This window comes from Diabrotica undecimpunctata, chromosome 5 (assembly GCF_040954645.1).
Source record: "Diabrotica undecimpunctata isolate CICGRU chromosome 5, icDiaUnde3, whole genome shotgun sequence".
Lineage (NCBI taxonomy): Eukaryota > Metazoa > Arthropoda > Insecta > Coleoptera > Chrysomelidae > Diabrotica > Diabrotica undecimpunctata.
The window spans coordinates 78,805,526-78,818,451 of record NC_092807.1 but is presented as its reverse complement, the minus strand read 5'-3'; the positions used below and the strand labels follow the sequence as shown (position 1 = coordinate 78,818,451).

The 12,926-nt window shown below is 29.9% G+C and overlaps 1 protein-coding gene across 1 annotated transcript; it reads right to left on the bottom strand.

The window, feature by feature from the left end:
- Window positions 1-1,437: 1,437 nt before the first annotated feature.
- LOC140442306 (uncharacterized) lies at window positions 1,438-5,463 on the bottom strand. The gene is made up of 5 exons (XM_072533381.1): window positions 5,438-5,463; window positions 4,236-4,756; window positions 3,627-3,869; window positions 3,134-3,481; window positions 1,438-2,570 (listed from the first exon to the last, which is right to left on the bottom strand). Exons 1-5 carry the CDS (start codon window positions 5,461-5,463, stop codon window positions 1,438-1,440), a joined length of 2,271 nt encoding a protein of 756 aa, XP_072389482.1.
- Between the last annotated feature and the right edge of the window lie 7,463 nt (window positions 5,464-12,926).

The following is a 12,926-nucleotide window of genomic DNA, read 5'->3' as shown; positions in this document are numbered from 1 at the left end:
ATTAAAATGTTCTTACACTTGATATTAAGCAGAAATCAATAGGTACAAAATAAAAATTTATCAGATTTATTATTTCCATTTAATTTTATAACAAATATAAGTATATTACAGTATAATACAGTAAATAACATGTGACGCTTAAACTCATGAATGAGGTAGGCAAGGCAGACAGTCTTAATCTTTTAAACATTAATATCTATTTTTTTGAATTATAAATACTTTCAATTTCAATTTAATTTAACACCAATCGGTGCACAATGTTTTTGGTTAACCTGTCTTTAGCTAACACAAATAGATTCGACGGTTTCCCAACACGTGAACACGCAACATGTAGTTGCCCATGAGAAAAATATGGATTTTCCAAATCTAAACCACAAATGGACATTGTTTGACTTTGAGATTTATTTATAGACATGGCGAAAGCTAAACGAATTGGAAACTGTAGCCTTTTGAAGGATATGGTAGAATCTGATGGTATCATCGAAATATGTGGCAGCAGGACCACTTTTCCTTTAAACTTCCCAGCCAAAATGGTTGCTTCAAGAATGTTTCCGGTGATCTTTTTGATGACCAAACGCGTACCGTTACATAATTGAGGTGGATTCAAATTACGGAGGAGAATAATAGGGGAACCAATCTTTAATCAAAGATTATGTGGTGGCATTCCAGGGATATCTAATGAATTTAAAAATTCAATCGGAAAATTTACACTTTCATTTTCATCAACAACAGTATCGATTGATTTAAAAAACATCAGATCACCTGGTAACAACTGTTGAATCTGGAAGTTAATTTCGTCAACATCAACGTTTTTGGCTGCCAAAATCGCCCGTTGACTAAGCTCATGATTCAAATAATTATTCTGTATATCCGGGAAAATACTCTGAATCAATTCATTTTTATCCTGAACAACAGTGCAAAAATTGTCTGGTAGTTTAATGCATTGCGTATTTGGTTGCAGTTCTATTTTACCGTTCCCAATATCTAGTAGTTTTTCGGAAAATATTTGTGCTGATGGATCATTTTGCAATTGTACTCGCATATTTATGGTCAATCGAAGTGTTTCAACACTTCGCCATAGGAATAATTGTTTCAAACATGCATTAATCTCATCCGCGAAAGTAGAGCGAGGTATAACCGGTAAGGTCTGCCGGAAGTCACCAGACAAAAGTAAGATATCAGCACCGAAAAGTTTATTATTGCTGTTTAAATCTTGCATAGTTCTGTTTAATGCTTCAAGTGAATATTTGTGTGCCATTGTGCACTCATCCCAAATTATTATAGAACTCTTCCGCAACACTGCAGCTATTCCACTATTCTTTTTGATGTTACACATTGCATCTGGTTTATTACGAACGTCCAATGGCAGCTTGAATGTTGAATGTGCTGTTCGCCCACCATCCAGTAAAGTAGCCGCAATGACTGACCATGCTACTGCTAATGCGATTTTTTTTGCGACCGTATTTTGGCAAGAATCAACGATATTAAAAATGTCTTATCGGTTCCACCGGGTGCATCCAAGAAAAAAAAACCGCCTTGTTCAGCAGCAACAGCCAGCACAATCCGATCATAAATAATTTTTTGTTCTGCTGTCAGTAATGGTTCACTGTTCATGATAATTGTTGCTAAACTTCCATGGTCATATTGATTTTCTCGTTGTAAATCGGTATTGACTAAGTCGGTGGCTGGACGATTAGGTGATGGCATACCATAATGATTAAGTGGTAAATTTGAAATAAGAACGCATAAATCCTCGATCAAGACCAATGCTTCATTGTACATCTCTGGTGTATAATCTATGTTTTGGCATTGATTTGTTTGTCTAATTCGGTGCAAGATGTCTTCTGTCATACAATTTTTATATTTTTCCCACAAAGTTTGTGCTTGCGAGGGATAACATGTCGTCAAAATAATTGCAAACAACTGACGAATATTATTCGGTGTTGATGTCAACGCAGCATCAGCAAGCGTTAAGTCCCAATGGTTATCGTCTTCTAGCAATTGCAGTTCACGACATGCATCCTGGTATGTATTGAATACTCGACCATTAACTGTTCGTAAAAATTCAAAAGACGTTGGTCCGGGAACATTCACCAATAACAAATGTAAATAGAAGCACTCACGTTGCTTTGGATGTACCGTGTAAAGTATCCCCAATGTCTTAGCTTTGAATATGCCTGTAATGGAAGGATGTGGTTTTCCTTGTTTCCGTGGCTCCCATTTTTTATTGGATTTGTTCCATGTGAAATAACGTGGAACATCACCAAACACCAATGTCTTCGCGAATTGGCCAACAACATCAGGTTTTTGACACAATGTAAAAAATTCAGTTAGAGTCGTTTTCGGAGCTTCGAACGCTCTTTGGAGAACATTTTCTTCAGTGAAGTATACACGTTGACCGTTTTCAAGATGTATTGCCAGATGTTGGACAGCAGGATCTCTTTCGTGGATGGGAAAGCTGAGAATATGCCAAATAGCTTCATTGCTGCTAATGTATCTGCCCATTTGGTATCGTGCTATTTCGTCATTTTTATTTATGTTTTGTACTTCACATTTGGCCAAATCACTGCCTTTGTTTACATATTTACAAATATACTTAATTGATTTAACAGAACTGCAAAGCTCAACATTGATATGAGCTTTGTAAGTTTTTGAAAGTAGTGGTCAGTATGGTACCACCCACTGATTATCAAACTCAACACTTGATTTGGAAAGTTCGGCAGTCGCATTGTAAATGTGTGGCCACCATTCTCAGTACTTCTGCGGCGATACATTGGATAACCATCAATATCCGTGATCGTGTCATTCGTATGCGGCTTTGGAAATTTTTTTTTACATTTTCCATTTTCCATGCACGGTGACGTCATGTTGAAAGCACCGCATGGCCCATGGATCATGTGTTTGGTGATAATATTAAATAATTCTTGATCAATTAATGGGTCTGGAATTTCGGCTGAAATTATTTGATCGATTTTGTCAGGACGGATTCTATCTTTAAGCCAAACCAAAATGTGGGCATGAGGCAAACCTCGCTTTTGCCACTCTATCGTATACAGCCAACAACGTGTGATACCAAAAATTGAATATTTAACAATAAAATTAATTAAGGATTTCAATTTTTGTTTAAACACACGTGCAGTTAAATCATGACGATGAATGGCTTGTTGTCCTGGCAATAGTAAAGTTTGTATCTCTTCCCAATTCGGATTACATGTGAATGTAATAACTAAATCCGGTCGGCCGTAATGACGTACGTAAGTCATCGCATCTTGTATGTATTCCTGCATGTTCCGTGGACTGCCGATGTAGCTTGAAGGTAAAATGAAAGCATTACCGATGTCATTGGGATTTAAATTTCCATCGATGTTTCCAGCAACAGCATCTCGTAAGTGAATATATTCTTCCGATCGTAGTTTTGCCTGGTTGAATCGAAGGAATCGCAAGGACTCGATATCGAAGGATATAATTGTCTTGATGTTGCCTAACCATTATTCGGTATGCGTAGTATTTCATTGAGCTAATTTTATTATTTCTGTAATCACCTAAAAAAATAAAAAATAAAATGTAATACGAAATTAAAATCTAGACATACAGTAATAAAGTAAATAGATAATTGTCAAATTTACCGGTATTTGGATCATACTGTTTGATATTAAGGTGATATTCATCTTGTCTTTGGCAAAATATCAATGGATATTGTAGTGCGTCATATGAACGGTGTAGATCCGAAATCGTACTGACAGTGTTGTCTCGCCGTGTAATTTTTATAGATCTTTTGTCAACTGGATCACCAACCATGATAACAGCAACCTCATCAACAGTTGGAGCGTTGAATCTACCAGCATGTTCACCTAATGGTACTTTGTCGGCTTTTATGACGATTTAATAATTGTCATTTTGCAGTCGTGGCGAAACTCTTTTGATCAATTGAATTAGTTGATTGTGATCTTCTAAAAAATTTTTCAATAATATCACAATTGCTCTTTCCTCTGCTTGTTCAATAAAATTATACAGGCACCGAGTCGTCACGTGCTCTTCACAATCGCCCATAAAATAAATTTGAAGAAATTTCGGATTGTTATCAGGCATTGGCATCAGTGATCCGATTTTATGGTACACCTGGACTTGAATTTTGAATGTAGTTTCAAAATTACGTCCATCGGATGCACGATCGCAAATTTTAGTGGTCCCAAATGACGTCATTTGGAAGCAAGAATTAAATTTGCGTATCTTACGTAAAAATAATTTGGAATCATCTGAATTGCCAGTAAGAAGGGATAATAAAGCCTCCGGCGGAGCGGGTAGAGGTGACAGCACAACTTTTCCTGATGCGCAGCACATGCCGGCTGCTTCATTCCGAAATTTCAATGCCTGACAATATTGACATACTTTATCCATTCCACCGATAGCAATTTTTGAATGCGCTGAGTAGTTAATATCTGGTGCATATTCAAAGGCAAGCCGAACGAATGATGCACGTGTTAATGAGCGGCTGATCCGTTGCCTTTGTCGATCTAGTACTCGTACTGTGGCTATGTTTCGTTCTCGTGCCACTCTTGTTCTCGTAATATTCTGTTGCAGACGTTCGTCACGCTGTTCTTGAGATTCTTGTGCACGACTTTCTGCAGTCCTGATTCTTTGAGCTGCATTTCTTGTTTCGATTTGTTCTGGTAATTGCTGAGCTCTTTCAACACGTTTGCGACGTGACCTTTTGCTGCTCGCGTTGTTGAGGTTAGATTTTTTTGGTGGCATTTGACTGAAAATAATAATTTAATCGTTTAAATATGAGAAAAGAAAAATTGAAAATCATTCTAATTAACTTTTATAATTATGTGATAATACTGACATACATATGTACATATTTAAATTATAGATTTTAAATAATAATTTCAATAAGAATTAAAATACTAATTTAATCGTTTAAATATAAGAAAAAAAATCTGAAAAACTTGTTATCATAGCACATTGAAATAATAAGTGCTAAATATTTTTTAATAGAGGTTAAATAAAAACAATAAAAAAAAATATTTGTACAACTATTGAAAAAGTGTAGGAAATTGTGTATCATTTTTGCATTGACATTTTAATTAAATTTTATAATTATGTGATAATACTTACATACATATATTCAAATTAAATTATAAACTTTTGATCAATGAAGCACAAATAAGTAAAAAACAGGATTAATTTCACTGCATTATCTTCATTATAATATGAATTCAATTTACACTTCAGTCTAAGTAACACGTGGCCGGCTATGCCAACACCAAAAATTTTAAAAGTGGAAATAATTGAATTATACGATATTTCGTTCACTACAAAATAAATTTAATTAATTTTATATCATCAACAACACGTGGTAATTATACTGTTAAAATGTAGCTTATATGACACGTTCGTAGATTTAGCATAGCAGCGCCATCTATTGATTACTTACTCAACCCAGTCGAAAGGTATCGACATCTGTTAGAATCATTTGGAGTTAACAGATAATTGTGACTGTCAAATAATAACAAACAAATAATTGGAAATAAATTAAAATATAAGAAAAAAAATCTGAAAAACTTGTTATCATAGCACATTGAAATAATAAGTGCTAAATATTTTTTAATAGAGGTTAAATAAAAACAATAAAAAAAAATATTTGTACCACTATTGAAAAAGTGTAGGAAATTGTTTATCATTTTTGCATTGACATTTTAATTAAATTTTATAATTATGTGATAATACTTACATACATATATTCAAATTAAATTATAAACTTTTGATCAATGAAGCACAAATAAGTAAAAAACAGGATTAATTTCACTGTATTATCTTCATTATAATATGAATTCAATTTACACTTCAGTCCAAGTAACACGTGCCCGGCTATGCTAACACCAAAAATTTAAAAAGTGGAAATAATTGAATTATACGATATTTCGTTCACTACAAAATAAATTTAATTAATTTTATAGCGTCAACAACACATGGTAATTATGCTATTAAAATGTATCTTATATGACACGTTCGTAGATTTACCATAGCAGCGCCATCTATTGATTACTTACTCAACCCAGTCGAAAGGTATCGACATCTGTTAGAATCATTTGGAGTTAACAGATAATTGTGACTGTCAAATAATAACAGACAAATAATTAGCAATAAATGAAAATTGCGACTATAATTTGAGATTTAAACTATCCTATCTCTCAAGTTGGATCGAACTGCACATGGTGTGCGAATTTTATTATAATCGGTTAATTGGTTTAGGAGTCCATTGAAGACAAACATTGTGACACGAGATTTATATATATATATTATATATATATATAATATATATATATATATATATATATATATATATATATATATATATGTATATATATATATATATATATATATATATATATATATATGTATATATATATATATATATATATATATATATGTATATTTATGTGTGTATATATATATATATATATATATATATATATATATATATATATATATATATATATATATATTGTTATGATGTGTTGTTTGTTTGAATGATGAGCAATGAGTATTTTAATAATATAGGGTTTTTATCGCGGTTCTCAAAGAATTAGTTTGTAAGTACTTTTTTAAATTATCTTTATTATAACTATTATAAAACACACATATATATCTAACCTAGCTAATGTAAATTTAAAATAAACTATCTTTAAATTGATATTCTTATAAAACTAATTAAATTCTATAGACAATGTAAAATTTAAACAAACTATCTTCAAAATTGAAATTGTTATGACACTACCTAGATTATATTAACAAAATGTTGTACCTTTCTTTCACTGAATGCCTAAATGAACTGTTTTCCACTATATAGATTCTAATCACCACTGAATGTCTTCGTACTTCGGTTGTCCTTGTTTTTGTGAAATTACTTTTTCCAATTATCAGCTTCTACCAATTTAAGATATATTTTTCTTCACCAGCATTTATAAACCACCAAGCAAACCAGCAAAACAGCATTTATATTTATTCTTCTTTTCAATATTCCAATATCCAATTATTATAAGTTGATTTATACTAATCTCCAATCATAATATAATTTTAATTTCTTCCAATATACTTTTTTTTTAATCTTCAATAATTATTTGTGTATAATTATAAATGTGCATTAAAATATATGCATAATTTTTAATCTTCATTTAACTCACTATATTAAACAATTGGAGTATTTGTAACTGATTCACTGACTCCAACTAACTTTCATATTTCTTACTAAACTTTTCTGACTGACTTCTTGAAAATTCTGAACAATTTACTTCACTAACTAAATGTGTCTACTAACTTTCATAATAAACTGGACTCACAGTAACTGTAACTCATAACTGATCGCTTCTCATCCAAATCACCGGGTATTTATATCTTTTTTTCTGTTCTAGAATCATCTGACAATAGATCATGTTCCATTTGTTCTATTAAATACATGTCTGAATTTTCTGGAACAAACCATTTCGCAAACATGGCCATCTCCGGTGATCCAGAGAATTCCATTCTTTTCTATTAATAATTTTGTTGACATTTAGGCTTTTCAGATCAGAATAAACATTTAAATCATTAAATATATATAAATTAAACATTTTAAACTAACATTATTATTATAACCCCACTTTATATTCGTATTATGATTAATTTCTGTCTGTCAATTTACTGTATAGTTGGTTGCCTATGCACATGGCTCACTTAAATATATTTACAACATTAAAATACAACTTTTTACACTTATTATATGCTAATTTATTAAAAATGCCCTCACATAAATATATTTTTATTAAATTCTCTAGTATATAACTTCTTAAAATAACCAAATACTTGCTATATCTAAAATTATCTAGTATATAACTTATAAATTAATTTTTTAAACAATATCTTTCTTTTTCCTATATCATATCAATACCCCAAAATAATATTTAAAATAAATAATTTTCTTATTAATTTTTTAAATATTAATTTTCTCATACCTTATTAAATTTAATAAATCAATTTTTTTTTTATTTAAAATGTGTTAAATACATCCCTGTTCGCTGTCTATGTCAAACTGTCATGTCAAATAAAGCAATGGAAACTACGGAGAAAATAAACAATATAATCTAATCATCTATTATTGTGTTATGTTTATTTATAGACAAATTTTAGGAATTATTTCCATTCAACAGGCTTTCATCCATATGAATTGGTAAGTTTTAAACTTTATTATATTAGAAAGACATTTACACAATCAATCTGTATTTTACCCCAAAATTATGATTTTTAGGGTACACAATAATTTCCATATGTATAAGACAATAAATATGATGTCAAATTGATTCACACCAAAGAAATCTACCATCTATCTATGAAATGGATCTATCAGTAAGTTATTAGTGTTATTATATTTGTGTTAAAGGTATAGAAAACATTATTCAATCTCTTCATGATATTGAAAAATGTCGTTGATATGAAACATGCCTCTTAGTCTGTTCTCTGCATCTATTAACACATAACTATTTAGTCCATTCTGATTTTCAATTGTATATGGACCTTCAAACATTGGTTGTAATTTCTTACAACGGTTTTCTTTAACATTACTTTTTCTAAGTGAACGAATTAACACTAGGTCTCCTTTTTGAAATGTGATTGGTTTTTTTATATTTCGATTTTGTCTTCTGATATATTTTTCAGCTTTCCTCCTAATTCGGTTATTCACTTTCTGCATTACTTGTTCTAACATATCCTGATTATATTCACTAATCCACTTTCTGTTTCCTATATGGCCAAACATTAAATATTCTGGTACTTCCTCTGTATTCAAATTATGTGTATTATTTAAAAATATTCTACTTGTGGTATATGTTGCTGCCAAGTTTCATGTTGATTTTGGCACAGTATCCTTAAATATTTTATAACTTCTTTAATATATCTTTCTGCAGGATTTGCCTGAGGATGTCTGATACTTGTAAAATGAACGTTGATTCCCTTTTTCTCACAAAATGCCCGAAATTTTTGGTTGTTAAAATATGTAGCATTATCTATTATGCAATTTCTAAATGGTCCTATTTCTTCGAAAAATTGATTAATATATAATTTTAATGTTTTAACATTTGTTCTGGAGCAGGGATATAGTTTAATAAATTTTGTATATAAATCAACTATCACTAGTATATGCTTTTTTCCTGTTGGACTGAGAACTAAATTTGAAATAAAATCCATGGAAACTGTATTTAGTTTTTCATATACAACATTAGATTTATATGTGTTCTGGTTTTTGAAATTCTTTTCTTTGTTTAGTTGACATATTGGGCATTGGGTAGTAATTTCTTTTGCTATACTTATGTCATTCTTTGCAAAATAATTGTCCCTAAATAGCATCCATAGCTTTCTTGAACCAATATGCATATAATTGTTATGTAAATTTTTCAATATTTTCTTTGCTAAAGTTCTAGTTATTACATATACTTCTATGCCATTTATTATTTTATAATAAACTCCATCTTTCTTAAGGTCTTTTTGTTTTTCACTCAAATTGATCTGATCTCTTATAATTTCTTCTTTAGAATATAATCCAGTACTTTCTACTAATTGATTTAATCCAATTTTTATTGTTCGCTGCCCTTTTTGTGATGTATTTTCTAACCTTGATAAAGCATCTGCCACTATATTGGATTTTCCAGAAATGTATTTGATTTCAAATGAGTATTCACTCAATATTAGACTCCATCGATGTATTCTACTGTTTCCATATTTGTTATTTAATATAGAAGTTAAAGCTTGGTGATCTGTTTCTATTGTAAATTCATTACCCAACAAATAAAATCTTAATTTTGTGACACAGTGTATTATACTTGCTAGTTCTAATTCTGAAACTGAGTAACCCTTTTCATGTGGCTTTGTAATTCTTGAAATGAATTGTATTGGGTATTCGACCCCATCATGTATTTGTAATAATACCCTTGATAATCTCTCTATGGATGCATCTGTTCTTAATATGAATGGCTGTGTGTAGTCAGGATAATATATTTTTAAATTTGACAGAAAAATGTTTTTAATTTCTTGGAATGCTAGTTCTCTTCTCTGATCCCATCTCCATTTTACACCTTTTCTCAGTAGTTCAAGTAATGGAAGTTCTTTTATACTTAGATCTGGTATCATCCTTTTATAATAATTAATTATTCCAATAAATCCTCTTAAAGTTCTTAAATTGTGTGGTGTTTTATATTCCTGAATGACTTGTGTCCGTTCTGGATCCATTTCGATTCCCTTAGTGTTAAGTTTATAACCTAGATATATGACTTCTTTTTGAAAAAATGTACATTTTTCTTGATTTATTTTTAGTCCAACTTTGTCTAATCTATTTATTATAATTTTTAGGTGTTTCTCATGATCTTCAGCCGTTTTAAAAAAAATTAATATATCATCAATGTAGTGAATTACAAAATGTTCATATTGATCCAAAATATCATGAAGACATCTACATAGAGCACTGCAAGATGATTGAAGTCCAAATGGTACTACTCTGAATTGATATACTACTCCATCTATCTGAAATCCTGTATACTGTCTACTTTTTCGTTCTAGAGGTATTAACCAAAAGCTATGCTGTAAATCAATTTTAGTGAAAAATGACATTCCTGTAATTCTTCCTAGTATTCCATCTATACTCATTGGTGCTTCAAATTGCTTTTCAGTGATCTTGTTAATATTCCTTGCATCCAAACATAACCTGATTTCACCTGATCTTTTACGTACTACTACTATAGGATTTATAAAACGTGTGTCTGCCTTCTCAATGATTCCATCTTCTAACATATTATTAATTGTTTTGTTTACTTCTTCTCTGTATTTATATGGTATTGGGTATGATTTTGTTTTAAAATCTTCTTTAACTTTTATACTATGGATATAATTTTGTGCAATTCTATTTTCTTTATTGACAAGTCCCTTGTGTTGCTGCAATATGGAAATGACTATTGATTTATATTCTTCAGGGCAATTTAAAACTTTCATCATATCTTCTTCTTTACAAATAAAATTATTCTTCATTATGTACTCATTATTCCTTGCTTCCAATTTTACGCACTCCACCTCGTAGGCATCCATCTGCTTAAAATTTCCATTCCTTAAATATTCACTACAATAATTATTCTTTACATTCTTTTGGGACATATCCCTATCATCAAAATACATTTCTTCTTCATAAACATCACTATTTTCTTTTAATAATATCCTATCAACTCTTATTCCTTCTTCCACCTCATCTTTCTGCATAAATTTAATTATTTGCCCTTCCAAAGTTACCATTTTTTCTTCAAAATCTATCTTTACTTTCTTCTTTTCCAATTCATCATTTCCCATTAATATATCAACACATAAATCCTTGACAATAAATCCTTGCATATTAATTTCTTTATTAAGAATATTAATTTTAAAATTGGCTAGTTTATCAATTTCACCCAACTTCTTATTATTTGCACCAACAATTTTAATTTTTGGAATCTTTATTATATCTGATAGTTTTAATGTATTAAAAATAAAATTCTCCGAGACTAAAGTACTTTCTGAACCAGTATCTATCATAATTTTAATCATTTTATTTTTGGCCAAAGCATTTATATAAATTAAATTAATAGAGTCAATAATTTTATCCTCATCTAAAGAAATAAATTCAGAAGATTTTTCATAATAGCAATGGCCTAGCTTGTAATTCAGAAAGTTTACTGAACCAAATTTTGATTATTAGAATTCTCAGATTGTATCTGACCACTTGGGTCTGATGTCCTATGTCTTTCCCTACTATGACTTCTACTCATATTTTCCTGCCTTGTACTACTTCGTTCCCTGTCTTCGCAGCTTCTATTCCTTCGAACACAATTTACCTGTCTGTTATAGTTAGGTCGCTTTGTATTTCTTCTATTGTTAAAATCTTGTCTATTATTATTAGTACTGTTATTAAAATGTTGTCTATTATAATTACTGATATTATTATTAAAATTTTGTAAATTATTACCATATCTATTATATGATTGTCTATATTGTTGATTATCATTTTTATTATATTGAAAGTTATTATTGTTTTTTTTTGTTGTTATTATTACTTGTCATATTGCCTCTTTGTATTCTTTGAATAAAATTAATAAAACTATCAATTGTTTGAATATTTTGTACAGTTACTGTTTGCACAATATCAGCATCAAAATGTCTAGATACATTTAAGACTGTTTCATCCTCTCTAAGTGGTGGTTCTAAATATTTTGCAACTGTTATCAGTTTCAATGCATAATCTACCATATTTGATTTTAAATTGTGATTATACTTTCCAAAATATAGAATTTCTCTAAACTTGGCTTGCTCTAGTTCACCCCAATAATAATTTAAAAATTTATTTTCAAATGTTTGAAAATTATCTAAATCATTTTCAATACTAGCAAACCAAGTTGCTGCATTGTCATTTAATGTCATTCTAATATAATCTTTAATATCATTAATATTATTCAAAAATCTTAATTTATGTTTTAAACTATTTATGTATACTCTAGGATGCAAATTTTTTATATTACAAGAGAATTTAATCCCAGTCTCATTTGTTAAATTTAAGTAAGGTCTCCCTATGTCTCTCATTTGTGAAATATCATCTATTCTTTGTTCCACATTTCTTATTTGATTACTATTTATTTGGATATTTTGTTGTATATCGTCTAATTTTTCTTCTGTGTTTCTCCTGTCTTCGTTAATTTTTACTTCTAAGTTACATTTCTGCAACTCTATTTTCTGTTCTACATCTATCTTATTATCTTGAATAATCCTCTTTACTTCTGTCCGCTCATTTTTTATCCTTTTCTTGTAGTCATGCTGTATATCTTTTATTTCATTTGCTACTTTCTTCTCTGCAGCTTCAAGTTTTTTATCCATTTGTTTTT

Bases quoted from the DNA above. Each gene is read 5' to 3' on its own strand.
- LOC140442306 (XM_072533381.1), bottom strand. From the start codon at position 5,463: ATGTCGATACCTTTCGACTGGGTTGA. The intron at 3,870-4,235 runs GTAAGATACGCA...TCGTCATAAAAG, and splicing joins TGATTCCAAATTATTTTTAC to CCGACAAAGTACCATTAGGT. The intron at 3,482-3,626 runs GTAAATTTGACA...AATAATGGTTAG, and splicing joins ACAGTATGATCCAAATACCG to GCAACATCAAGACAATTATA.